Below are 25989 nucleotides of genomic sequence, written 5' to 3' on the forward strand. Positions count from 1 at the left end.
ACATCCTCTCTCGACTTGCCTGTCAGCACCTTGATTGGTTTTTGACAACTTACGCTTATCGCTGTGTGCTGTGAGTAGTTGGAGCCTATGCATCCTTTCCCACTTCTCTCTCTGTTTGACGGACATTGGGGGGTTCCAGGATGCTGCCAGCACTGTCGGGGAATTACACCAGATAGCAGCGGGATTGCGGACCCCACGTTGTACCATATGCCTTGCTATTGCAATTCGTTGCTTGATGAACCTCTGCGTCTTACCATGGCCAAGCTGGTAGCTAACCAAGCCCGTTGGCACCAACAGTTGCCACTACATCTGTAGTTTTCCAGCTCAAACGCGGCCACGTCCTGTTCGACCAAGTCACTTGAAAGAGAGGGGTTTGTTATTCCCTCAGCGTCGGCTTGAACCATCCTATCGCAGTGCATTTGTTTCTGGACCTCGAGCAGATACAAATTGCCGCCTTGTTCGCACTCAGTCGACACTCCATCGAAACCTCGAGGCCCTTCTCTATGTTCCATATTGTCTACCAGTCTCTTTATCTCTGACCAAGCTTTCTTTTCTTGAATAAGAAAGCCACTCAGACCCTCTGATTACTACCTTTCCCCTAACTGGCAACTTTATCTAAACGTTTCTCAAGACATCATGGTTGTCAGTGCATCCATGTCTGGCACAGGAGCCGTCAAGAGGCCAGCGTCCTCTATGCATGATGATTATACTGGATGGGAAACCGCTCCAGTAAGCAGAACAAAGCCAAGTCAATATGAGACCATCACTGACCATACAGGCTATGGATGTAACCATGCGTACATCATTCAACCTCCCTTACACCCATTATGCCATGATCTACCTCGACAACCTCGGAAGACTTAAGGTGCAAGAGTCTTCGTCTATCCGGGAAACAAACGGTACAGTCTTTACCCCCGACGTACAGGATAAGTTCTTGGAGATACTGGGAGCCAAGATTGGGTATCGCAGACCCACCATTAGCAGTACGTATAACAACGTGCCCCTAAGCCTCATGCACGGGTTGACTGATCACTTTGAGTAATAGAATACTCTGGTATGGGAGCTTCGCTATATGGCTATCCGCGTCCCGACGACTTCTCTCGCCATGTAAAGCGACGCAAGTCTTCCTTCCAGGAGCATGCTCTTGAGCCACATTTCCCTGAGCCTGTTGAGGAAGTACCTGCCTCCACAAGCATGGTAGGCATTGAGATCGGGGACACTGAGAAAATCCTCGAGTACTACGAGAATGCCTTGAAGCATTTCCAGCAGCTTAATTGCCGCCAGATTGCCAAAGCTTTTATTAAATTCATTGAACCTCGGAAGCAAGTGAAGCATCCTTACAATGGAGGCAAGCCCAGAGCTGGAGCTGCCTCGGGTGAGAAGGGAGACCCGGAGAAGACCAAGCCTGAGTGGTGGCCAGCGGGAGTGGTCCACAAGGAGCCCGACCACCTCAGGAAAGAGCGTGAGTAGATACGTCCCCCCCAATAAACAGGCTATCCATACTCACAACCATTAGAACGCATTCGACTCCTTATCCACATCGTGCGTAAGCTCGGGAAATTCGGAATCACCCCCGACAAGCTGCAAGAAGTTGCACATGATTCTAAGAGACAACTGAGACCTACCTCGAAGATTGAGGTCTTGGACGAGGTTTTCAAAGTACGGAGGATGGAAGAGAGATATGAGCTTGGTGAAGTTGGTATGTCTGACTTATAGACCTTCGGCCCTATCTCAAGCTAATGCTTTAACTAGATGCGAACTGTGTTGTTTATGTCCAGAACAGAGACGCCAGTGCGAAGGACAAAGACTCCGACACCATCAGTGAGCCAGAACAAAAGTTGGAGCCCGAAGACCTGGAGGAAGCTGATGACGAGTTCCTGACACCTCCATCGTCGGCCGAGCAAGCTTCCTCGTTCACGTCCTCCGTGGACATGACTATGGGTGGACATGGCCGCCCCGTGCACATGGGAGGGGAAAGGGGCCAGTTGTTCCCATTGCCTGAATCATTGAGCTTCGGAGAGCAATCTGCGCATGAACGCTCATACTACGGCAACTCTGAGTACCCGGATGAATACTCCCATCCTATTCTTAAGACACCCGTAACGTCGGGACTTGTGACTCCAAACGAACAGCCCAATGCGTTTGATTACTTACAGGCTCCATTCTCAGCTTCGACAACAGGAGAGCCGATCATTTCTCACCAGCGTCCAACCGCCTTGCCTATGCAGCCATCCGTTAGTCAATTCGATGCCTGGACACCATCATACCGACAGAGCATGTTCAACCCCATGGACTATGGCTCTGCGCCCGCTCAGAACATTCCTCAACATATGCCTTACCACATGCCGCTCACTACCACTTCGCACGCAGCAGAGCTGGCTCATACTCCTCATGGTCTGCCCAAAGGAACCCCTTTCCGCGCGGGATCCTTGGGTCACCCTCATATGATACCTCACCATGCATAAACACCTCCGACACATCTTCTATCCAGGTATCAAAGCTGCGACCTCAGTCTGAGCTCGAATGACACGCACGATTTGTATGAACTTTCAATAGACTTCTGCTGCTTCGCGATTTCACCACCCACTCCCATTCAGACAAATTTGTCACCACTTGGTGACTTTCGCTTCTTTGATTCATATTTCAGGCTCCATACATACGTTACGCCTCTTTATACGTTTTTTTCTTCTAGTTGATTGCAATCTTTGCAACTACACGTTATGCATTGAACAGAAATTCTTTGATGGCGCCTTGGGACGGATGTATGCCGCAGATATTTTTCCCTTTTTCCTGTTTTTATTTTTGTGTGGATTTTTTCTTATGAAGTATTCGAGCGAAGGCGTCCATATACAGGCTATGTGCTTCCTGGCTTCTGAAACCAGAAGCGACGGCCTGAAACGAGGATTTATTGGTTATAGAAGCGGTGGGCGTAATTGTGGCCACAGTGGCTTTCTGGGTTTTGTGGAGCGATATTGGTTTCAAAAGCGTGATGCACGTATTTTAAGTTTTTATCTTGAATCCATATATTTTTCTATGAATATCCAAAATCCTGAACTAGTAGTGGATAAGAAAGCGAACAGAGTAGGTACGGATAATCAATAAGCCGATGTCAATTGCGACCCTGTCTACTGGAGCTAGGCGCGCGTTAGGAGCGCTTGATTAAATTGGTCTGTGCGTTTACCGGGCATTGACGCAGGTGCAGCTGACAGAGCTTCGCTGAAGACTGGATAGAAACCAACCATCACTCCCTTCTGCACTCCTCATTCGAGACGATCAACCTGAACGGGCCGAGCCAACTTAGAACCAATCACCCTAATTTCGCACTCCGAAATTGCGCGTATTCCTACCGAACATCCGTTGTTTTTGGACGACCGGTTTGCCCGCACGGAGGTTTCTCCCCACGATCACAGGCCCCATCCAATCTGGCTTGCAACGCCGCAGCTGCTGTGTTGCTGCAGAGGCTTCTGTGTATGACCTTGTTTCTGTCTTGAGGAAGACTTTTCATTGTCAATATTCGCATCGAAAGGTACTGCGCCATCATCGTTTCCTGCTTTCGCTTTAGCCACAGGTCCCGTACATCATTGTTCCTTCACCATTTCTTTTTCCCTTTATTCACCCTCTTTCTTCTCGATCGTGTTACCATGAAAACTGTGTTACTTCCGGCGCCATCCTTGGCTAACTCTTTCGTCACGCTCCTGCCAATGGCTTTCGGAGGATAGCACTTTTAGAATATCTCACTCATCGCCTTCCGCCTTCACATCCGACGGCCCGCAACTCCTGTCAATGATTGGAATCTAATCGGACTAAACTTGATAACCTCGCAAGAGGGGAAGCCCGGACCACTCCACGCGTATCCTTGTCCACTGTTCCCGCCTTGCGACAACATGGCCGGTCCGCCAAACCCATTTGCTGGCCTTAGCCAGAAAGACGGCACAACGGGAACAGCAGGTCGTGGACGTGGTGGTACACTTGGGCGTTCGGCGCCTTATCAAGCCAAAAATGGGAATGTGCCCCACAATCCCAGAGCCCGTGGACGCGGACGCGGAGCGATGACGGCTCCCAGGGCTACTCGTGGCCACGGCCGAGGGGGTGGTGCTATGGGAAATACCTGGCGCAAACCCGACTCGAACGGTGGTCCATCCGCAAATGTGGCTTCGCCTTTCGCTCAATTGAAGCAGACCGGGAACCAATCCTCTCCATCGCCCTTCGCTGGGAAGACTGCTCCGCAAAAACCTTCTTTCCCCGGGTTCGGGAAAGCGCCGTCATTTGGGGCCCCTTCCACTTTCGATGGGACCCAGGTCGATTCAAGCCGTGATCCCCGAAAGCGGCCTTCCTCAATACGGCCAAACGGGGCGACCATGTCCAATGTACCTGTCGAAGATGTGTCTGTTTCAAACAACTACAACGATCGTTACGAACAGGTCGGTCTTCATTCGCTATCCGGACAGAGAAGTGGATTAACATGCTAATGGGATACACAGCTCAAACTCGATAGGGCTAAACAGAGAGAGAAAGCAATCAGGGAAGGACAGATGGCGGATCCAAACCAACCAACTTCTTTGAACCAAGCTATTACACCTGTGGGAACATGTACTAGCATGTGTCCGGAGTTTGAACGCGTTGAGCGCATCGTTCAGAAGATGGTCGATAAGAGTGAGAAGGTATTCGTGTCAATCCGTATCGCTGTTCGACCTGCACTTACATTCCGGACCTAGTTGCTTCACCCTTCAACGAATTCCTTGCAGAACCTCGAAACAAAAATGCTCAAACGTTTCCGAAGATCGGCTGCTGGCTATGACGAGCAGCTTCCATCCGATATCCGAACACCAAAGGCCCTTCTCCAGACCATGAACTACTTAATCCGTCATGTAATTGGCGGACCCGAGCCCCTGGGGCTGATTCATAAGTTCGTTTGGGATCGAACCCGATCTATTCGCAATGACTTCTCAGTCCAACAACTTACCCAGGAAGACGATGTGAAAATGGCAGTCACTTGTCTTGAGAGAATTGCCCGTTTTCACATTGTATCACTCCACTTGCTTTCTAGCCCTGCCAACGAAGAACCGTTCGATCATCACCAGGAACGTGAACAGCTTAACAATACGATGCTGTCGCTAATGTACTACTATGACGACAATCGCAGTCGTATCTCGTTTCCAAACGAAGATGAATTCCGCGCGTATTATATTATCTTTTCTATTCTGGACCAGCGACCTGACCTGGAAGCGCGTGTACAAAAGTGGCCAGCTGAACTACGCAATTCTCCGCGGGTGCAATTAGCACTAGAACTACTGGCTGCTGCTGGTAATGGGTGGGAGTATCAGGGGACTCTCGACTCTAAACGGCAAAATGCAATTGCACAGGGCTTTTACGGGCGCTTTTTCAGTCTGGTGGACTCTCCAGCTGTTTCATATTTGATGGCCTGTGTTGCGGAGATCTACTTCAACAACGTGCGATTGACTGCTATCCGCTCGATTTGGAAGGGGTATTGCCGATATCCGTCTTCTCAGCAACATAAAAACGAAGAATGGACTGTGGATGAGTTAACGAGGGTGCTATACTTTGACGACACTGAGCAGACTATCAAATTTTGCGAAGAACAGGACTTGGAATTTGCTGAAAACGCAAATGGCGACCTATACTTGAATTGGGGAAGCCGTAACATTGACTCAGTCGGTATGTGTGACCCTCGACGATGAAACCGCTTGATCTCTTTTGCCAGTTGAAGAGGCCTTCACTTGACCGGATAATGGGAGAACGTTTCTAGATATTCGTCCTTCAATCTACTGCATTTCCTCGACTGACTCATTGAATAACAGAGTTCCGAAGAACATCAGACCATACATTCTCAGAGACGTATGTCGAGTCAAAGCGTGCAGGCCGCACGTTGGTCGCAATAATTCTTGGCTTGAATATCAAGCAAGCAGCGCAGTTAGGGATGGTTGACTGCTCAGTTCTACAAGAGCTCCCTCTGGCTTTGTCTGCGACAACAACGGGGGTTTCTGCAGACGACGATGCACTGTTTGTCAGCGACGACGATAACGAGACACCACAACCAAGTGGGGACTTTGCGCAGGATGGATCAGTGCAGGATATGCCGACATCCGCAGATAGTCTTGGCGGATTTTTTGGGGAATCTACACAAACATCAACAAGTGCCGAGCCGACACAAACAGCAGGCGTATTCTCCCAGACGCCTAGTATGTTCCAGTCGTCCGAGAGTGCTAAACCACTCTCCTCATTATTCGCACCTGGTCCCTCAGCTAGCGCTCCCACAGAATCGGCGCCGCCTAACCCATTTGCCGGCCTGTCTTCTCTCCCATCCTCGAAGACACCTGAGACAAACAGCAACAGTTCTCCATTCTCATTTGGGCCGAACACCTCGCAGTCCACATCCATCTTTAGCGCACCACCGGGTCCGGCGTCGCAGCAAGACAAACCCGATGCGCCTAACGCTATCTCCACGGCACCTGCCTTCAAATTCCCTAGTCTATTTCAACCCAGTACGACGCCGACCAACTCACCTTTTAGTTTTCCGACACCCTCATCTGATGCCAAACCTCATCAAGCTGCTGAGTTGACTGCTAGCCAGCCTTCCAGTATATTCGATACCGCCAATGCACCAACCCCTTCGGGCGCGCCCAGCACTGTATTTAATACTGCTGCTCAGAGCACTGTCCCTAGCGATACAGGGAGCCCGCTCCAGACAGGTTCTCCGAAGCTCCCGCAGGGACCCTTTACGCAGTCCCCAACAACCTTTATATCCCCATTTTCGTCAGAGAATAACGGTATGATTCGTGCCCAATACAAAAGCTCATTCATAGGAGGCTCTAATAACTTCCCAGGGATTCCCAAGCCCTCATTATCCGAGTCAACCTTTGGGCAGTCGAGTTCCATTATTGAGAAGCCCACAGATAGCAATGCAGGGCAAGAGCAACCTGCAAAATATGAGGCACCTACGTTCACAAAGAGTACAACCGAAGAACCTGCGTCAAACGACGGACAATCTTCGTTGCACAGTAATGACGCTGCCCAGCAGCAACAGGAGATGAATTCATCATCGCTAGAAGAAACCAGACCAGCAAAACCTACGGGCCCGGCAACATCTGTCAAGCCGGAAAATCTAAATTCCACATCTCCTTTGCCTACAGAGCTTACAGAGCCTACTGTGGACGAGGCCACTTCTGTCGGTAAGTTAGTTTGTGGCATTAAAGCAAGACTACCCCTTTGTGCAGTGTATCGCTAATATGGTTTTCCAGCCCCCGATGTGAACGATCGACGTTTAGCATGGATAGAAACCTTAAGAGAAGCGGCTGATAAGCGACGGAGGACTTCTTCGATAAGTCGCAAGCGAGTCCATGAAGACCCCGAAGAAGAATTGCCGGTAGAAGGCGGCTCTAAGGCCGCGAAAGTGCCGAAAGCCGAGACCCCTGTTTTACATAAAAAGTCCATGGCGCTTTCCTCTATCAAACCTCTACCGAAGCTTCCTATCCTAGAACAAATCGAGTCCATGACGCGGAAGCCGGCAGCCGAATCCAAACCAGAGCCTCCAAAGCCTAATCAAGTTGACGAGGATGAACTCCTCCTCTCTGCTGCCCGCATAGCCGCTGAATCTCTCAGGAGCGGCCCAAGACTTATAAACAGCTGGTCTACTAGGTCATCTGAACCTCGGCGCTCGTCTTTCAGCCCTCGAAGCAGTTTCTCTTCATCGTATTCTTTCTCCCGGAGTCAGTCGCCCCAATCACTTGTGAACGGGTACGACCTTGCACTTGCCCCTGACACCGATCTCGGACTGGGCCGCACATTATCTCGCACCGAACAAAGACTTTGCCTGACGGGTGGCAAAGGGTTGGCCTATAAGCCACTGGACTTTACCCCTAAAAAGAAACGAAAATCTAAATAAAGACGGTTCGGTAATCAACAGCAACAGGATTGCGCATCTATGGGGATCTTCAATCCTATACAGTTATATGCGTTCATGGCTGAGGTTGGTTCTTTCGGTAGAGCCATTTAAGTACATATTATATTGGTTTTGTTGGAGTTCGATATCTGCATTGGGAGACGGCGTTCAGCGAATTCTATGTTTACGTATGGTGTTGAGAGTTACTGCATAGTACCTGGGTCTCAAGCATGGCGCGGGAAAGATCATATACCTCGATTTGTTCTGGATCTTAGCGAGTGGGATTCCTTTGCCCCTACATTCAGTCTAGGCAGTTCTGTTTATTTTTTATTTTTTTGTATCTCATCGAATGCATTGAATGCATCTTGCCCAAGGGATTGTTGTACTATGATGAAACTGTATGATTTCGGATCCACTACTCGTTTACAGATAGAGAGTACATAGCCAGCCGCCTTTAGAACGCAGGACACCTACTCTCCATTGAAAGCGATCCGGTATGACATTGAACAAGCAGAGTTTGAGGTAGTTCTCTATGTAAGTATTTGTAGGTGAATGCAGGACAATACGAACCAAAGCCCAGACCCACCGCCCAACCCCACACCACAGGGAGTTTTGTCACAGCGAAACCAATCAGAACAAACAACATCACCTATCGAACTCTCAATCAACCGGCGCTACTCATCGGTTTTGATACTATTTACAACAAGGAAAAAGGACTGCCAAAATATATCGCCACCATTACTATTCCAAAGCAAGTAAATACTTTTTGTACCGGGTTCGGCCCACAGTGTCGACCGTCCGTATTCGCCATCCGCTCTCCTGCAGTGCATAGGAGGTGCGCTGCATTTAGTACCCAGAGGAGATACCCGCCAAAGCATCCACATTTCACACCATTCCCTGTTCTGCGCACACACACCCAGCAGCGCAGGGAAATGCGAATCGCCACCTTACAGTTCGCCCCGAAACTGGGCGATGTGGAAGGCAACATCAACCGGGCCAATGAATTGCTGCAGAATGGCAAAGTGCTAGGAGGCGTTGGCATTGGAGTCGACGTCTTGAAACCGGAGATTCTGGTATTGCCTGAGTTGGCTTTGACTGGTATGTTCTGTTGTGGTAATCTTTGAATCTTTTCTTTATGGACGCCCTATGCTGATGCTTCTGTGCGAAGGTTATAACTTCCCGTCGCTGCAGGCTATCAGGCCATATCTGGAGCCTGCGGGGAAGGGCCCATCAGCCGCGTGGGCACGAGAGACGGCTAGGCGGTATCGATGTAAAGTGTGCGTTGGGTATCCTGAGGTCGAGGAAGCAGGGGTGAGCCAAGGAGACGGTTCGACTAGTCAGCAGGAGACGTACTACAACTCTCTTCTTGTGGTTGACGAGAACGGGGAGGTGCTGCACAACTACCGCAAGACGTTTCTGTACTATACAGACGAGACATGGGCCGCCGAAGGGGATGTGAAGCGGGGCTTTCGCGAGCTTACCTTTGGGAAATCACCAGAGCAGAATTCTCCCGGCACCAACGTTGCCACTTCATTCGGGATATGCATGGATATCAACCCGTATAAGTTCGAGACGCCGTTCACCGCATGGGAGTTCGCGAACCGAGTGCTGGATTCGAAGTCTCAACTCGTCGTCCTTTCGATGGCTTGGCTCACATCCTTGGGCCGGGAAGAGCTCGACGCTCTCGCTGGCGAGCCGGAGATGGATACCTTCAACTACTGGATCCAGCGGTTTTGGCCCCTCATCAAAAAACGATTGCGTCATGAGGTGAACTTCGATGGGGATGATGCGGAGTCTGGCAAGAAGACTGTTATTGTTTTTGCGAATCGCGCCGGAGACGAACCAGGTCCTGAGGGAACCAACCCGGTGCTGTACGCTGGCACGAGTGCTATTCTTGCTGTTACGCAACGGCCGCGCCGCCCCTCGGCCGATGGAGAAACCAGTGCTGTGGACAAAGATTCCGAGAATGGGTCTGGTGAGGATGAGAGTGGGGACAAGGATACATCGCCGTTTGATGTGAAAATACTGTGCTGGGATATGATGGCCGCGACAGCCGAAGGGATCTGCTTTGCGGATACTACGATGGACCCAAAAATGGTCTTCGGCTTAGTTAAAGCTAGTAGGTAATGTGATTGAGCTCTGGGGACGTATCCATGGCTCGGGCAATAATAGTATCCTTTCATAAGTGCCGGTCGATGGCAAGTATAGCATGCTTGGGGTTCTAGTACTTGTAATGGTCTATCACCTAGCTCCTACGAGAGCTGGGTGGTCGGGATCGTCAATATACTACAACATGCGAACTGCTCTCTTCCATCTGTTCAACTATCGTCGCACGTCTTGTGCCTCTTTTGCAACGATAATCGTACAGTGAGTTCACGAGTGGCCAGCATTCCGACGAACGTCTTGCCACACTTACACGTCCCAGAGTCATGTGAGTCACTTGACAGTCATACTGAATGCTGGTCCATGTGACATTTCTTTCTTTTCTGCAAAGACAGGGGGGATTCTAGATTTAAAAGTCCGGAGAATAACCATTTAATAGGTTCTCAGGCAGTAGCCCCGATAAACTATCGTCTCAGTACCTCCCTCTTTCTTCACGCGCCCGTCTTTTTCTTTAGCATTCCACTCATCTTATGACCAGATTGATCGGCACCTTTCCAGATGGTGTCGAGAAGCCAATCTTGATGGGTGAGAACAGGTTTTTCTTACTACAACCCTAGCAAACATCCCCACTAACCATAGGCCGCAGATTGGACACTGCCGCTGAGTGAAGAACGCAACTGGGGGGGGGAGCTGAGCCTCTAATATGCGCGCAGTGGGCACATGTGACACTAGGGTCAGATGAAGTCATGTTCTTTGGGGGGCAGTAAGCTAAATATGATGGAGGGATAAAGAAAGCCCGCTGAGCTCCAATGGGAGAGTATCTCAAGTCCGGAAGGTTCAGCGAAAGACTTCTACTGCGTCTGTCAACTGAGACCACTATTCTTCGGAAGGTGTCCTCAATTTTGAGCTATTGAACTATCGAGATGGTTTTTTCTGCCAATGAGGGGGCTCAGAAACCCCGGCAGACTTGAACTTGGAAACGTTGAATGATTCCTGAAAGATTAGATCGAGGGGGGATGGGGCGGTTAGGTTAGCGATGCTATTATACCTCGAAGACCAGGCAGACCAGGGCGATCGGCATCTCACAGAGGAGAAATCGAGGGACATGGCATGATCCCCGTCATTCGTCGACTAAACAACTGATACTATGCGTTTTGGACCGTGCAACCTAAGCAGGGACCAAAGGAGGGACGGGCCGGTCGGGATGAGCAGGCGCTCCCAAATAGAGGGGATTTCGTCCTCCAATGACACCATCCTGCATGAGAGGGCAGTGGCCATTATTCGAGGAACACTGCAGACCTGGGGAAACATTGCAGAGTTACTAAGAGTCCATGATCTTCGTCCGCTCCCCGTTCAGGAGGGCTGCAAGGGCCCACGTGATTTCCGGGTGAACCCCTCCTCCGGCAACCGGCCAAGGCGAAAACACGCAGCCAATCAACGATGCCAACGGGGGCCTTGGGTGAGGAGGGGGCACGGGATTACAGCACATGACATCTGAATGAGGAAGAAGGAGGGAAGGAAGAAAACCGGTTGGATTAACTTGGGAGGGACAGAGATTGGTTGATAATGAGCGGGCTGGCTCGGTGCAAAGAACTTCCCCAAGTTGTTCCTGCGATGGAATGATCGGTGGATCGATAAAGGAAAGAGATAAAGAGAGAGGCTCCGTTATCCCGTGACTCGAGTGCACACCAGGTCACAACCGGTCACCGCATTCCTCCTCTTTTTGGCCAAAGGCTTGACCTCGTCTTTCGCCCTCGCCACGTGAGCAATCCCTCTCTACTCGACTCTCTCTCTACACCTCCATGTATCCCTACTTTCCATTGTAAAAGCCGCCACTTCTTTTTGTTCGTTTTCAAATCCGACTTGTCCACTGTGTTGACGCCGGACGTTTCTGCCTCGACCATTTCTTCCCGGTACAAATTTCGTTTTCTTGCTCTCACGATCGAATCGCGATCATCCTATCTTGTTGTTGCCCGTGGCAGGTGACTTGCTGTCAGGTGATAGATAGCCCATCCCAAGGTACTGCTGCTCCCTTTCTTCTCATTTACCTCCTTGTTCTCCGTTCTGTCAACCGCAACAACCCTCGGTTGCTGCGGCACGGTGCTCCTGCTCTTGTCCCGTCCATCGCCCTGGTGTTCATGCTCTCCGCCATGAACCGGTCGCGAGGAGACCGTTGCCTATGATGTCGCGCGGTTTCGTCGGTCGCAAAACTGCCAGGGCGCGTTTGGACTGTAGTTCCTTGCTGATCGATACTGCCTGATGTATCTCTACCCTATGCTTTTATGTATGCACCCGCGATCCATATACTTAGTGGTATATGTGAAGAGTTGTGCTTTGCCGCTGGCATAATCTCACTGACCAGATGTTATTGATGCGGATGCGGAGATGCGCGCGTCAACCCCCCGAACGCGTCTCCCACTCTCTACCTCAACATCAATACTGATCAGCAATATTCACGCTTTTCTATTGATTGAATGATTTTCTATCTAAATTGACATTTCCCATCATATTTTAACACAGCTCATTCTGCTTTCTATGAGAATTGCATCTGCACTACTGACCATTGAGCTGCGATCACTGACAAGAACACATGTTCATAGATCACTCACTCAACAATAGATTGGTGTCAGTAGCTGTGCAGGAGCGTGGTTCCCCAATCTTATCTCAGTTCTACCTTATCTAGCAGGTAAGCAGGGCCCACCGACGCTCCTTTTCACTGGTCTGCTGACTCACTTGTTTGTAGGGTAGTTCACTTGTAATACTCGGCGTCATGTCCGATCCCTCATTGGGTGCCACTGATGGCTTGAACAATAAGCGAAAGCGCGAAAGCACTGACAGCACCGGGCCTGATGCTCAGCGATTGAACCGCTCCTCCAACGGAAGTAACGGCAGTATCCCAGCCCCAGACACCCAACCTACTTTCGGCCATGCTTCTCTCGGGTCTTACGATACCCATGGCCTCCCTGGTGCAGCATCCGAGCTTAATATTGACCAGCAAATTCTCCAACATGTCGGTCCGCAGAACGGTATCTCTGATGAGAATGCTCTGACAGCTAAAGCTGCTTTAGCCGCGCACCAACCGCAGAACAAATACCCACCTCCCCCAGACGCGACATTCGACAGTAGCCTTCCACATGGCCTGACGTTCGGAGATGAAATGGGCCAAGCGATAGGTGGCGCTCATGGTCACAATTCTACTGCTGCTGCTGTTTATGCTGCGCGTGAAGCACAAAGCATGAACCAAAAGCCCTCCGTTGGGTCGCCGGAATGGCATCAAATCCGCAAGAACAATCACAAAGAAGGTCGGTCGCTTTCCCTGCTTTCTTTCGATTCTGTTACTGACTGGTTCCCAAGTGGAACGCCGACGCCGTGAGGCGATTAATGAAGGTATCAATCAGATTGCTCGTCTTGTTCCAAACTGCGACAAGAACAAGGGTGCTATTCTGCAACGCGCGATCGAGTACATCTGTCAGCTTCATGACGAAAAGAAGGCAATGAGCGAGCGATGGGAGCAGAACAACATGACTACGAGTCATGCCATCAACGAGATCAGCGCACAAAACTCCAAATTAAAAGTCGAGGTCAATCGCCGCGGAGACATTGCGCTCAAGTGGTTGCAACGCTGTCGCGATGCGGGCCTCGAATTCGACGATTATGAGGAGGCCAAGGAGCTGGAACCTCTGGAGGTTGATCAGGGCCAGGTTTGACATCCGGTTCACTTCTCTTTGTTACGTACACATTAGTCGCGAGACTCCTTTCTGCGATGATCTTCGTTCCGTTCTAAACGTGCCATGACTTATTTACTTCTCTTTTTGAAGGCTGGGAACCCTGACATAACCACCCTCTCTCGACATCTCCTTTCCTCTTCACATTTCGATTGTCCTCCCTCCCTTGAATAAACTTTTCCAGATTTGCTATGATGTCATCTAGCAACGACATCGTGTTTTTATTGAATTTGCAGGTACAGTCTGAGTTTATCTTCCACGGGAGTGAGTACGTGACTAGTCTTTCCACGCTAATTGTTTAAGCCTGGGTTCGGTTTTCTGCTATGTTCTCTTCTCTATTTGCGTTACCCTTGTGGAATTTTTTTTCTTTATTCTTTTATTCTTCGTGTACGCTATCTTTTTAAGGATGGGTCGGCGAAACTACGGCTGGGAGTGTGATTAATACGGATGCTGAATCCCGCGATATCGGAATGCAATTCTTCACTTTCAATCTCGTCCTGTAGATGAGAACATCCTTGTGGTTGTTTACATGCTTTGAACGGCGTAGGTTTGTATCACGCCGTAGTGGTACCTCAAAATCGAACTTGGTAATGTTCAAGTCAATATGTACAGAGAATAGAATGTTGACATACAGGAACAAGCACTAGGGTTACGAACTGACCACCCCAATGCCGTCCCATCAAAGAATAACCAATGCATCGTAGAGAAGAGAACAGCAACGAACTTCACCAACCAAACCACCACCACCACCACCAACAACAACAGCCAAGCAACGACTCAACCACGCAGACCAAAGCAGCGCACTATACACTACTTCCAACAGAACAACACCATCCCCTAAACATTTCCAGACGCAGTAACCTCCGTGCCCGAAGAAACACCCACATTCTTAACCGTGACAACCTTGCCACTCTTCCCCGTAACCCTCACATCAACCGTCTCCGTCCCGAATCCCGAACTATTCTCGAAGTAGTTATAGTCCGAGCGGGTCGTGCTCTGCCAGGTGCTTCCACCGTCCGTACTAACCTCCAGCGAGGTAACAGCCTCATTGGCATTGACGACCTGCATCGAGAACCAGTACGCGGAGGTACCCTCCTTGTTCTTGAGTTTCAGGGGCGAGTCGATGTCGCAGGAGACGTACGACCAGTTGATGTCGATGACGCCCTTGGAGATGTCGGCTAGCTCGGCGAAGGCGGACTGGAACAGGTCGAGGTGGTTGGAGTCGCATTCGGGGCATTTGTCGACGATCTTTTTTTGGTTAGTTTGGTTTTATTTTATTTTATTTTTTTTCTGACAGGCTGGGAAGTGGGGAGGAGCGCTTACCATGGCCTTGATGGTGTTTCCATTAGGGCCTGTTACGGCAACGCAGGCGCCACATTCGGCCGCGTTGTCCCAGCGTGGGGAGCCGAGTGCGGTGCCGAAGAGGTTGGATGGCAGTGTGTAGCCCGTGAACGAGCATGCGCCGCCGGAGATGTTGCCGCCGTAGAAGGTGGCTTCGCCGGAGTTGGATGCGCTGCTGCTGCTGCTGCTGCTGCTACTGGCTGAGGAGCCGGTGGATGAAGAGGTGGAGGCGGCTGGGGCGGCCGTGCTGGTGGTTGATTGCTTCTGCTGCTTGGTTGTAGGGGCAGCGACGGCGGTTGTGGGTTGGATATCAGCAGCGGGGGAGGATGAAGTAGAAGGCTCGGCGACTACTTCGGTGGGCTGGGCATCAGCCGTGGTGGAGGATGTTGTAGCAACGGTTGGGGCTGCTGCGGGCTCTTCGGTGGAAGAGGATGAAGTAGAAGGCTCGGCAACTACTTCTGTAGGCTGGGCTTCAATGGTGGTGGAGGGTGTAGCAATGGTTGGGGCCACCACGGGTGTCTCGGTGGTGGATGATGAAGTGGTAGGCTCGATAGGAGCGCTGGGTTCCACCGGAGCAGGAGTCTCAACCGGGGTGGATGTAGGAGATTGGACTGGAATCTCCGGGGTGATGACTGTGGTCTCCGTGACGGTTGACGAGGACTCCAGGGTTGTAGTTGGCTCAACGGATACAGTCGACGCCGGAGTGGAACTAGCAGTAACAGTCACATAGTATACACTCTGTGTGTATCCTGAAGGACACACCGACTGGCCCTCATGTCGAATGAGAGGGCTTGCAGAGACGGATCCCGAAACACTCAGGGCAGCAAGGCCCAGGGAGGCAAGGCGTTGATACTTCATAGTGAACCTTTGTAGATGAAATATCGTAGGCCTGATGTATGTCTCAATATCGAGGTAAGTGATGAGGGAAAAGAGTAATAATGCCTATATCTCCGCCAGCAAAGGAATGTATTGAATGTGAAGTAATGACCGGACGTGCAATCGGCACAGACTTGGTTTGAAGGAATGAACGGCTTCTGGATCTCGGATTCCAGAGCCAGTAGACCTGCTGTTTCAAACAGAAAAGGAATGACTGAGAGAAGGAAAATGGGAGGAAGAAGAAAGGGGATATAACAGCGGGATTCCGGGCATGACGGTGAGACAGAGTCCGAAGGCCAGAATACGGTTATGGTTCGTGCAATCCTCGCAGTGGATCCGTACTTCGTAGTTTAATTTCCCAACGCCTATAGTCAAGACCGGATTTAGCCTATAGCCATGGCTCAGATGGAGTGATGCCTATCCGGCTGTGGTCCGGATCGCTTGGATCCATCACCCCGATCCGCGTTCGGTGTTTCATATAAAAGGCTCATTTCGGTAGTGGGCAAATGATCCCAAGTTAGTTGCTGCCACCTTCACATTGTGTGCACAGAGTCTTACGATCGATTGATTAAAGATACGACGCTAAAATATTACAATTGTGGAGAGGTCATTTCGTTAGATTGCAGGTGTTCAGCCACCAAGCCAGAGTACTGGATAGAAACAATAGGAATTTGTATTATAGATTCTCGCCACCCGATAACAGATCAAAGAATTGACGAGGACTGGCAAGCGGATGAATCCATCAACCCCCGCCCTCGCTCCTTCCCGGCATGAATCACCATCCACATATGTACACACGGCGAGTCATCTGTAGCTCAATCAGATTGTAAGTGTCACAGCCCTAAACTTGCCGGTCGGGATAGCCCTAGTCGGTGCCTCTTTATGTAACCTAGTCTTTTCAAGCAACGCATCTCTAAACCCCCGATGGTCTAGTTGGATATGGCGTCCGGCTGTAATAGCAATTATTATGGAATGATATCCTGTCACCGGAAGGTCGCCGGCTCGATTCCGGCTCGGGGGACGAGATAACTTTTTGCTTTTCACCTCAGTAGGTGAGGTGGGTCAAGCATAGAGTTTAGTGTCGTTTCCTGCCGCATGACACATTACACTCCTTCAGCACGTTGTCTTCTTACCTACCTATCTTAAAACGACCTCTTCTATGTAGAATCCAAAGTGGAATTCAAAGTGTCTTGTACCTCCATACCAACATTTAGCAGTATGTGGCCATTGCGGATGGCATCGTTCAGTGTACTCACACTCATAACGCCCTAGGGACATTATCATCACATTGGAGTCATGTATAAGAAACGACATGCAGGGGACTGGCAGTAAAATAAATACTGCGATACCCGTGTGCCAGTGAGCGCAGCATGTGCTTGCTTCTCTCTTCAAATATATATGCTATGCGATTGGGCTATCCGTCCAGGAGAGGAGCAATTTTCAAATGGCAACGCCGATTCGGAGAATCAACCAGATTGCAGGATTACCAAAAAGTTATCGCTTCCCCCGAGCCGGAATCGAGCCGGCGACCTTCCGGTGACAGGATATCATTCCATAATAATTGCTATTACAGCCGGACGCCATATCCAACTAGACCATCGGGGGTTTTAGCGATGCCGGATTGTTCAGATTATGCTATATAAATAAAGGTCATACTCGAAGGCAGTCGGCTGTACTTGTCTGTAGAAGTGAAATCTAATAACACTATGCTGATCCCTGTCGTTTTGTATTTTCTCCAATTCTGCTACGGAGATGTACAATATAAAATGAGTTGTGCTCGAAGACCCCCGAACGTACTAGACTGAATAGGGTTAGGGCATGCCACCGGACCCGAATAGGAAGACGGACCGAGATGATAATCTAAAGATTGGCGCTAGTAAACCTTGTTCTGCCGCTTTCTGTGTAACCGCTTCCAAATAAGGACTAGGTCCAACCCGCTCGCCTTATTGGGTCTAGTGGATCCTTTGAACAGTATTAATGTAGGGCCGTGTACTGTTTACAGAATATATACTCCATTCGCAGTTGCAGTTAGGTCCTTCATGATCCAGACTAGGCTCGCTTAGGAGACTAATATAGCTTGTATGCTGCACTTCTTGGACGAGCTGTGGATGCGTACTTAAATGCACAGAAGTCCAAATGCGCAAACAGTACTCAGAAGACTACGAAGCAAATGCGTATTGCAAAGGTTACAAGTAGAAGAAATAAGGGGAAAATGAAAAGAAAGGCTCAATGATGGAATAGCAGAACATTGATGACGGACCAGGGGCTAGGAAGCATCTGGATAGGCACTACTCGACTGATTTGGAGACCTCTTTGTGTGGCGCAGGCCAGCTTATGTGATGACGCGACATGCCGCTGTGTGATTCCAAACCTATTGATTTATCTCGAGTCAATCACGTTCTTCAAAGGAGATAGTAGCGGACCAGACACCTTCTGCTTTCTCATGTTGTGGCGTTGCTTTCTAGTTCACAGGTCAACTATCCTATATAGTAGAGCCTTCATTCAAACCGCGCATAACGTTGGGCATATAAGCCGCCGCGAGTCATGCATGACAATCGTGTACAAAGCACCACGTACCTTCCCAACATAGAAGAAAAGAGGCGACTCAGATAATCCTCTACAGATACAGGCCAAATATCTGACATCCCTGATGTCAAGGGGGAAAAGGTACCCCGTTCCCCCGCCGGTGTCCTCGGTTACAAGAAGCTTCCATCACAGCCGAGTGTCATATCCAACTAGACCAACAGGCTTAGATACATTCGTCTCTTCAACTATGCATTTATTAGCAAACATGTCTTTAAAGTGGAAAACGATGGTCACCATCCAGATAAAGAGCAGCCTGACAAGCAGAACAAAGATCTGCGCGTTCCATTCCGATTGATATAGTTAGTTCCACTTGAACAAAGGTAGCAGGACACACAGATAGAAGTAAGCCGGAATGGTGGCTAAAGAATCAATAGAGTAGAAAGAAATATAGTACAATTAACAACTTCAAAGACTATTTTGTTTCTATGTTAGGTTGAGCGGCATATTTTGTATATAGAATTTGTGGCTATGGCCAATCAGCTGTCGGCGACCCAGGAAGCAGAATTAAAAAAAAAAATGCTACCAGGAGAATCTCAGTAAGAATTTTGCTGCACTTGAGTCATCCCTGCAAGGCTATTCACGCGAGGGGTTGGAAGTGGCAGGTCCCACTTCTACTCTCAAAGGAAACGTTTTTCTAAGAAGGTGGCAGTGCCTTAAGGGACGCTACATTCGGGTATAATTCAATAATCAATCATTCAATCTTGTAATGAATAGTCTAAGTGAATGAAAGGCCAGCCACCCCAAGTTGGGCACTTGGATACCCCTAGCACTCTGCTTATATATTCTGCCTGCGCAGGCAATCCCATCAAGATATTGAACCTACCCATCAGGACCCAAGAAGCGATTATGCAACTGCCACGCCTGCTAGCTCTTGATATAAGCCTGCAGAATGTCACAAAGCATGCAGATTGAGAGCAGAACTGTTCTGAGGGAATTCCAGGACGAGTTTCCTGAAGAGTTTCGCACTTATCTTTCTATTTTACGCCGACTCATACCTTTCTCATAGAAGATGTTGATATAGGTATAGATTTAGTCTTCCTACCTGACGACGAACAGAACGAAACCCTTGACGAAGAGCGCCTTCGGCACTCAATAATGCGCAGGCTGCTAGATGACTTTTGGGACATGCACTGGTGTGGATTATAGCACCCCGGTGAAAGCCTTCCACTGGTACTTGAATAGGCAACCAAGAGAGCCACCAAATTTAAGAAGGGCAGACGAGGTCGAAACACTTGAACAAAGGGTTCGAAAGCGCCATCAATGAGTCAGGGCTGATTCCTGTGGAACAAGTAGGGACCCCGATTGTTCTTGACAGCCTTGGCCATGTTGACCGCGAGGATACTAGATACTATGATAGACAAGGTTTTGGATGAATATGAATTCCGCTATGGCAGCTTCTTGAGATTTAATACGGGATATAACCTAAAGGCCCTCCTCGGGGATAATCTCAACCCCCAAGCTAGGGCAATCTGCGAGGCTGGAGCATTTGACTTAAGAAGGTGAGTTGCTCTATAACCTCTTTGTTGAGATGTACATATGCTGAAGGAATTATCTGCAGTTTACTCCAAATTGGTAGTATGGAAGATACTCCAGGTGATGCAGGTGTATACATGCACATCCTATAGAGAAGGAGCAATCCGGACCGCTTCTGGCTATATGTGGGGACAAGCATTGGTACTAAGTATGAGAATATCAATTCGCAACGATGAACGGTATATACGAGCAAATCCTAGTTTGCACTATCATGATTCATGTCTGGGATTCGGCTGACGATATGGAATCGGTATTTGTTATGCTTGCAACACACCGTGTCGCACGGAATCTTTCCTCTGAGGATCGGCTTATCCTCAACTTCCAAGAAATGTGGATGGCTTGCGTCTTTCAAACAGTTACATCAAAGCACAGTATCTTCCTGATGGTGTAAACAAAGCATGGGCCGGTCAACATCTGAATGTTGTGCCCCCGATAGGCAGGGTTTCACAGACGACATATCTGCTTTGGATGAAGCTATCGGAGGAACAGATGCTTTTGAAACATTTATTTACTCGCCAGATCCAACGACAGGAGCCTGGGCATGGGATCTTCGACAAGCCTTTCATAATCTTCGAAACCTCCGAATCCTGAGAGGTATGTAACCAAATCATTGATTGATGACCCAGCTAGTCGATTGGCTGTATCAATTGAAGGCCGAGGAGCCAATGGTGACTACTTTATCTGGCTCAGGAATCCCGGCGGGAAAGCCATGATGATGATGAACAGCTTAGTCGATGCTTTAGAGGGTGTACCTCATAGTGAAACCAAAGAAATGCCTAGGAGATGGTACGTGACGAGACAATATGGGACGTCGAAAAGAGATACTGTGTATACAACTGAAAATGAGCTATAGCATCTACAATGAATATGGTCATATTTTATTGTTTTCCCAGTTTCCTGGAATTATTAGGGAAGGAATAAGAGGGACAATAATGAACCCCAGAGAAGGACAACGTACAGTATTTGGTTTAGTGATCTCGCTATATTGGATTCCAACCGAATGTCTGTGGACGACTCCGCTGCCGAACGGCGACGTCGGAGTCTAGATCCGTTCGCTGGCTTTACAATAACGTATAGATGGCCCTCTTCTCCTTACCGGCTTCTTGTCGAAGTACCCTTACCTAGTTGACTGTGTGGCTGTGTCTTGACTATCCCGGGGAGTCGGGGCCCGATCTGTATATCGGATATGCAGATAATACTTTAGCTCACTATAGGTCTTTGGTCTAATTAACAGCTTTATAATTAGTTGATATTGCCTAAGACAGGATTCTAGACCCCTATTTGGAGTACTATTCATTAAAATTGCAGGAAAATTATGGCTTAACAAATATTCCGTACCGAGAGCTGGTGTCATATATATAAAACAAAGCAGTTCTCCTTCACTCGGTAATAAGTTCCAATATTTCTCCACTCTAGGAGTTCAGACACTTGTAAATGCCATCCAGGACTACTGATGTATACCTTCTCCGCCTTGACAAAACAGTGCTAAACGGATAAACGATGCGATGTCGGATTGCTACCCAAACATATGTGATATACCAATGTTAGGAAATGCACTGCATTTGAAAATCTGGGATTTGGCTGTTTCGCGGCCCTAGCACGACGGTTAAACCACCGAGAGCGCCAGAAATTCACAGAGGGCTAATATAATCGTCGTAAGATTGGCATGCAGTAGCTGTCAGACAGCTCTCCTCCTTTGAATGCACAAGTCCTTGAAGGAATAGAGGCCCTACTACCTAGAATCCCACATTATCTCATTCAACCTTAGGAGTGCGTCTGCGCTCGCTTTCTTTGCAGCCATGAACTCTTCCCGGTTCTCTGCACCTCTAGGTCCTTTGAGAATATCTGAGAAGCATAGATCGACAAGGATCCTGAGTTCATCGTAGGTAAATGGCTCGCCATTGCCAGCAGCCAAAGCTTTCTCAGGGTGTGTTGCGAATGATTCTTTCTCATCTTTTGCGTAGTCGAGAGCCTTCTCGGCGCCTTCCAGGAACCAGTCCAGGAACTTAGCACTACGCGGAAGAGCGACAACCTCACGGTGCTGCTCAGATGCCCGCTGAGCATTTTCTTCCTCATCTGTATCCATACCCGGGTCAATGATGATATTCTTCAGGTTTTGCTGGAGGACGAGGACGTCCAACTGAAGCCGCAGCGCCCCATTCTCATTCATCGCGCCGATAAGATGGGCACGCGCAATAAACACCTGATCGATAAATCTGGCCAGTCCTGATGTGATATACCAGCGCTCGGCTGATCCCAGATACGAAGAGATGTTTGTATCGAAAGAGATTAGATCATTGTTTAGTTCAAGTACAGTTGGTGAAGCGGAAGTTGGCTGGTTCAGGACTATATGCCACCAAGTAATGTTCGAGTTGGGGGAGGGAGTTGTAGGTTCGGAATGGCGATTATTCCTGGGGTTGGGGCCAGCCATGGTCCTCGTGAGCATATGAATAATGCCACACCGAATGTCAATGTGTAAAGCGAAAAGTGCGGTTGAAGAAAGATCGCGCAGCGATTCGATAGTAGTATCGAACGCAGTCGCAGTTTCTTGGTTTAAGGGAAGGTACACTGGTTGGTTTGATCCCTCATGCTTTGGCACCATAGCACCAATCAAGGTCCATCTGCGGTTTGGTGGCCCGCTTTCTTGTGGGTGCCGTGGTTCAGATGATGGCTGCGTAACTTGGCGCAATTTCAATAAATGGCTTGCAAGCCATTGCTTGATCGGTGTCAGTAACAATATCGAGATACAGATACAAACGGTCGACTCACTGTGCTGTTATATAGAAGAGAGAGAGCCATGACGGTTTTAGGATCAGAGATGATATCGTACGGCTCCAAAGGTACTTCGTTTGTATGTTCGAGGAGCAGGTTAGTTTCCTGAAAAGTAGTTAATGACAATTGCATCCTTCCTTAAGAATCATATTCACCTTATCTACAAGCTCTTCCTTGTTACTTGCTTCTGTTTTCCATAGCTCACTGACTACATCGTGGATGTCACCTGATCTGGCATATTGTGCAGCGGCCTTGAGTCGGAATTCACCATTGTCACGAGGAGAGATTTTGGTCACGATGGCTTATACATCAGATCAGATAAGAGTGTCAAGAAGTATATACTTTTCGGTCCTTACCTCTGTACCACCCACAGCATTTATCGTAATAATTCACGATTTGTGTGATCAGTAGTTGTGTGAATGCTTGGTCATGGGGGATACTAGACAGCATTTTACTGAACTCGCGGATGATGGACATGAATTTAACCGTACCCTAATGCACCCAATGTCAAGAAAGCTTCAGTGGGTTGGGATGTTAATAGCTTACCTTGAAGACTGGACGCGGAGACACCGCCAGCCATTGGGGATCTTCTGTAAATGCATCTGGTGTAATGTAACTCAACATACAGAGATCTGTGACCGTCTCATCAAGCTGGGGGAGGAACACGTTGACCATAAAGTCGTCTAAGAAGGAAGTCAAAGTACTCATAGCAATATCGGAATCCACGGGTACAATTTCCTTTAGGCGTTGAATGAAAGAGAGCGAAGGTGGAAGAAGGATGCTCATGTTGAATACACTTGGTTCGATAAGAATCTTATGACCAGTTCCTGAATTTCCTTGCTTGGAATCCGAAGTCCCATTCGGAGTAGATTTCTGTCTTGTCTTCGACACCAGACCTGGGACAGAAGAGCGGAGTATTTCATCTAATTCATTTTGTTCGGCTTTCATTTCCGTCGTCCCATCCGTCTCGGACAGTTTGAACATTTTCTAATACTGTAAGCGATGGTACACGGTAAATTATATGATAGTTCGTTTTACACACCTTGCTCTTGTCTCTGTAGCCTGAGTAAAGATGGCGCTTGGAGTCGTCTTCACCTCCTGGCCGGAGGGATGACTCTCCATCAGTCGCTAGATAATCATGCATGAGTGATCGAATCTGTCACATAAGTTAGGTTAATACAACAAAGATACTGCCAAGCAAGCAGGGCATGTCCAACTACCGACCTCACTTTGGTAGAGTTTCCACAGCTCCTTGAAACCCCCTGCAAGAGAGCTGCTTTTAGGAATGCCTTCACGTTCAACAATAGCTGCAATGACATCATGGACAACGCGATGACCTTCCGCAATAGACTCGAATTTGGCATACAAGGTCCACAAAAACTCAGATAAGACATGCCCACGGTTCTCGATTGTTTCAGTCGGTAGGTTTGTCTTACTCTCCTTCGCTGCAAAGCCACGAGTCAAATCTGGAAAGCGTGCGTCAACTTCCGCGTTTGTTTTGTCAACCACCGCAAAGAGTTCAACTGGAAGCCGCTGTTCAATCCGGTCGACAGCGATATCCAAATGACCCATTTTATTCAATGCTTCGATTAAGAGTCGGATATAGTAGAATGTGTCAGCTTCCGGGTTACGAGAAGCATCCTCCACCATGGGTGCCGAAGCGTCCAGCTTCGCGAGGAAAGTATAAACCGGTCTGTCCCAAGATGTGCCAGCCCATCCGGATTGACTTGGGCTGTTGTTCTCCCCGTCCGGGTTGGTGGTTTCCATCGATTCGAGCAATAAGGAGATTTGAGATATAGATGATCGTGCAACTCTTCTACCAATATATCTGTAAGTGATATTTCTTGGTTAGTGAAGTAGGCGCGAATATCTGCGAGAGCGCCGATATTGTCCAGCTCGGAGCGTCGTAAGAGACGGAAAGCATCGTGAAGTACCTCAACGGCGGCGAGGAATCGCTTATCGGATATTCGCGACTCCAGCTTCTCCGGAAGAGATTGTATCTCTTGGATTTGACTAAACAACTGGATAATATCGTCGTACTTCTGAGAGGAGGTCGCTAAGTCTTTTAGTTCGGGCTTAGTTGACAGTAACCCCGACTTAGCCTGTTCCAGAGCATGTTTCAAGTTACGAACTCGGCCTTGGGAGCTTTGAATACTTGACTGAATCTTGTGGTAAGTACCAATTGAGCTGTTAAAGCCCTGGTGGTGTTCTAGTAAAAGTTCTCTTAGCCCGGATCCATGCCAGACAATAGTTCGTGAGGACCTACCGTTGACAACAGATTTCAAAGTCCTTTGAATTCGATTATGCACACCCAAAAATTCGGGCTCGCGATCGGCTTTCCCCAGTGTACTTGTGTCCATTAATTGTAAAGCTACCTGAACTGGGACGCATTCGTCCGAGGCTACGAGATCCCATTCTTGTTGGATGGACTGTAAAATTTCTGTGATGAACATGGGTATGAGTTAGTAGAAGGACAAAAATATCTGAAATAAATGAAGAAAAAGTGGGCTGGCAATACGATATACAAACCTTCAACAGCCTGCGATCCAGCCGAGTTATTACTGGGGATATTTTGATCTTTCTCTCGGCTGCTATCTGGCAACCGACCATTGTCCCCTTGAGGCCGGCCATCGCGCGACGAACTTTGTAGCTTCCTCTCGGGGTCCCCGTCTCGTTCTCGCGTGCGTGAGCGTGATGATGAATATCCGTGATCTCGATCCCAATCCCGTCTTTCACGGCGTCGGTCGGGTGATTGGGATGGCGACAACCCAGGTTGCTGTGGAGTCTCAGGATAAAATCCACCATAGCCTCCCGGCCGACGCTCTCGTCCACCTCCTCCGTAGCCGTTTACAGCCAGATTGCTGCTGTTGCCATAACCTCCATCGGTGTGGTCATATCGGCTGGCGTCGGGGTGCCCGTATCCATTGGCGTAACCTCCTCGGCCACTCATACCAGAAGTCTGTATTTAACGAGTATTGGATATGCAGGGCGGAGAATTAAGAGGATTCGTAATGGGGCACGGAAGGTAATTGGGCTTCGTGGAGTCGGCAACCAGGCTTAGCGATGACGTTGAGAAATCAGGCAGGAGAAAACAATCATGATCGTCCTCGACACATAGATCTGGGTAAATTCGAAGCAGGCCACAGCGCAAGT

The 25989-nt window shown here is 48.9% G+C and overlaps 6 protein-coding genes across 6 annotated transcripts; 4 read left to right on the top strand and 2 right to left on the bottom strand.

The window, feature by feature from the left end:
• Window positions 1–575: 575 nt before the first annotated feature.
• ANOM_008994 (uncharacterized protein) lies at window positions 576–2465 on the top strand (the record flags this gene model as incomplete). Its single annotated transcript, XM_015554250.1, has 5 exons — window positions 576–729; window positions 779–983; window positions 1046–1462; window positions 1517–1699; window positions 1753–2465. Exons 1-5 carry the CDS (start codon window positions 637–639, stop codon window positions 2463–2465), a joined length of 1611 nt encoding a protein of 536 aa, XP_015403422.1. The 5' UTR covers window positions 576–636.
• A 1419-nt stretch (window positions 2466–3884) lies between these two features.
• ANOM_008995 (putative leucine permease transcriptional regulator (SAC3)) lies at window positions 3885–7903 on the top strand (the record flags this gene model as incomplete). Its single annotated transcript, XM_015554251.1, has 6 exons — window positions 3885–4421; window positions 4482–4661; window positions 4716–5676; window positions 5820–6788; window positions 6846–7190; window positions 7260–7903. 6 exons carry the CDS (start codon window positions 3885–3887, stop codon window positions 7901–7903), a joined length of 3636 nt encoding a protein of 1211 aa, XP_015403421.1.
• A 929-nt stretch (window positions 7904–8832) lies between these two features.
• ANOM_008996 (putative protein N-terminal asparagine amidohydrolase) lies at window positions 8833–10027 on the top strand (the record flags this gene model as incomplete). The annotated part of the gene is made up of 2 exons (XM_015554252.1): window positions 8833–8998; window positions 9069–10027. 2 exons carry the CDS (start codon window positions 8833–8835, stop codon window positions 10025–10027), a joined length of 1125 nt encoding a protein of 374 aa, XP_015403424.1.
• A 2392-nt stretch (window positions 10028–12419) lies between these two features.
• On the top strand, window positions 12420–13710 carry ANOM_008997 (putative HLH DNA binding protein (Penr2); the record flags this gene model as incomplete). The annotated part of the gene is made up of 3 exons (XM_015554253.1): window positions 12420–12689; window positions 12747–13305; window positions 13358–13710. The coding sequence occupies exons 2-3, from the start codon at window positions 12774–12776 to the stop codon at window positions 13708–13710; spliced, it is 885 nt and encodes a 294-aa protein (XP_015403423.1). The 5' UTR covers window positions 12420–12689; window positions 12747–12773.
• Window positions 13711–14565: 855 nt separating this feature from the next.
• ANOM_008998 (putative extracellular cellulase CelA/allergen Asp F7-like) lies at window positions 14566–15927 on the bottom strand (the record flags this gene model as incomplete). The annotated part of the gene is made up of 2 exons (XM_015554254.1): window positions 14566–14976; window positions 15052–15927. The coding sequence occupies 2 exons, from the start codon at window positions 15925–15927 to the stop codon at window positions 14566–14568; spliced, it is 1287 nt and encodes a 428-aa protein (XP_015403425.1).
• Window positions 15928–21762: 5835 nt separating this feature from the next.
• Window positions 21763–25786, bottom strand: ANOM_008999 (exocyst subunit SEC8; the record flags this gene model as incomplete). Its single annotated transcript, XM_015554255.1, has 10 exons — window positions 21763–22780; window positions 22834–22941; window positions 22992–23137; window positions 23193–23328; window positions 23383–23823; window positions 23879–23992; window positions 24061–24576; window positions 24657–25045; window positions 25103–25276; window positions 25366–25786. 10 exons carry the CDS (start codon window positions 25784–25786, stop codon window positions 21797–21799), a joined length of 3429 nt encoding a protein of 1142 aa, XP_015403416.1. The 3' UTR covers window positions 21763–21796.
• Window positions 25787–25989: the final 203 nt, after the last annotated feature.

The sequence above is a fragment of the Aspergillus nomiae genome (genome assembly GCF_001204775.2).
Source record: "Aspergillus nomiae NRRL 13137 chromosome Unknown contig00340, whole genome shotgun sequence".
NCBI classification, from domain to species: domain Eukaryota; kingdom Fungi; phylum Ascomycota; class Eurotiomycetes; order Eurotiales; family Aspergillaceae; genus Aspergillus; species Aspergillus nomiae.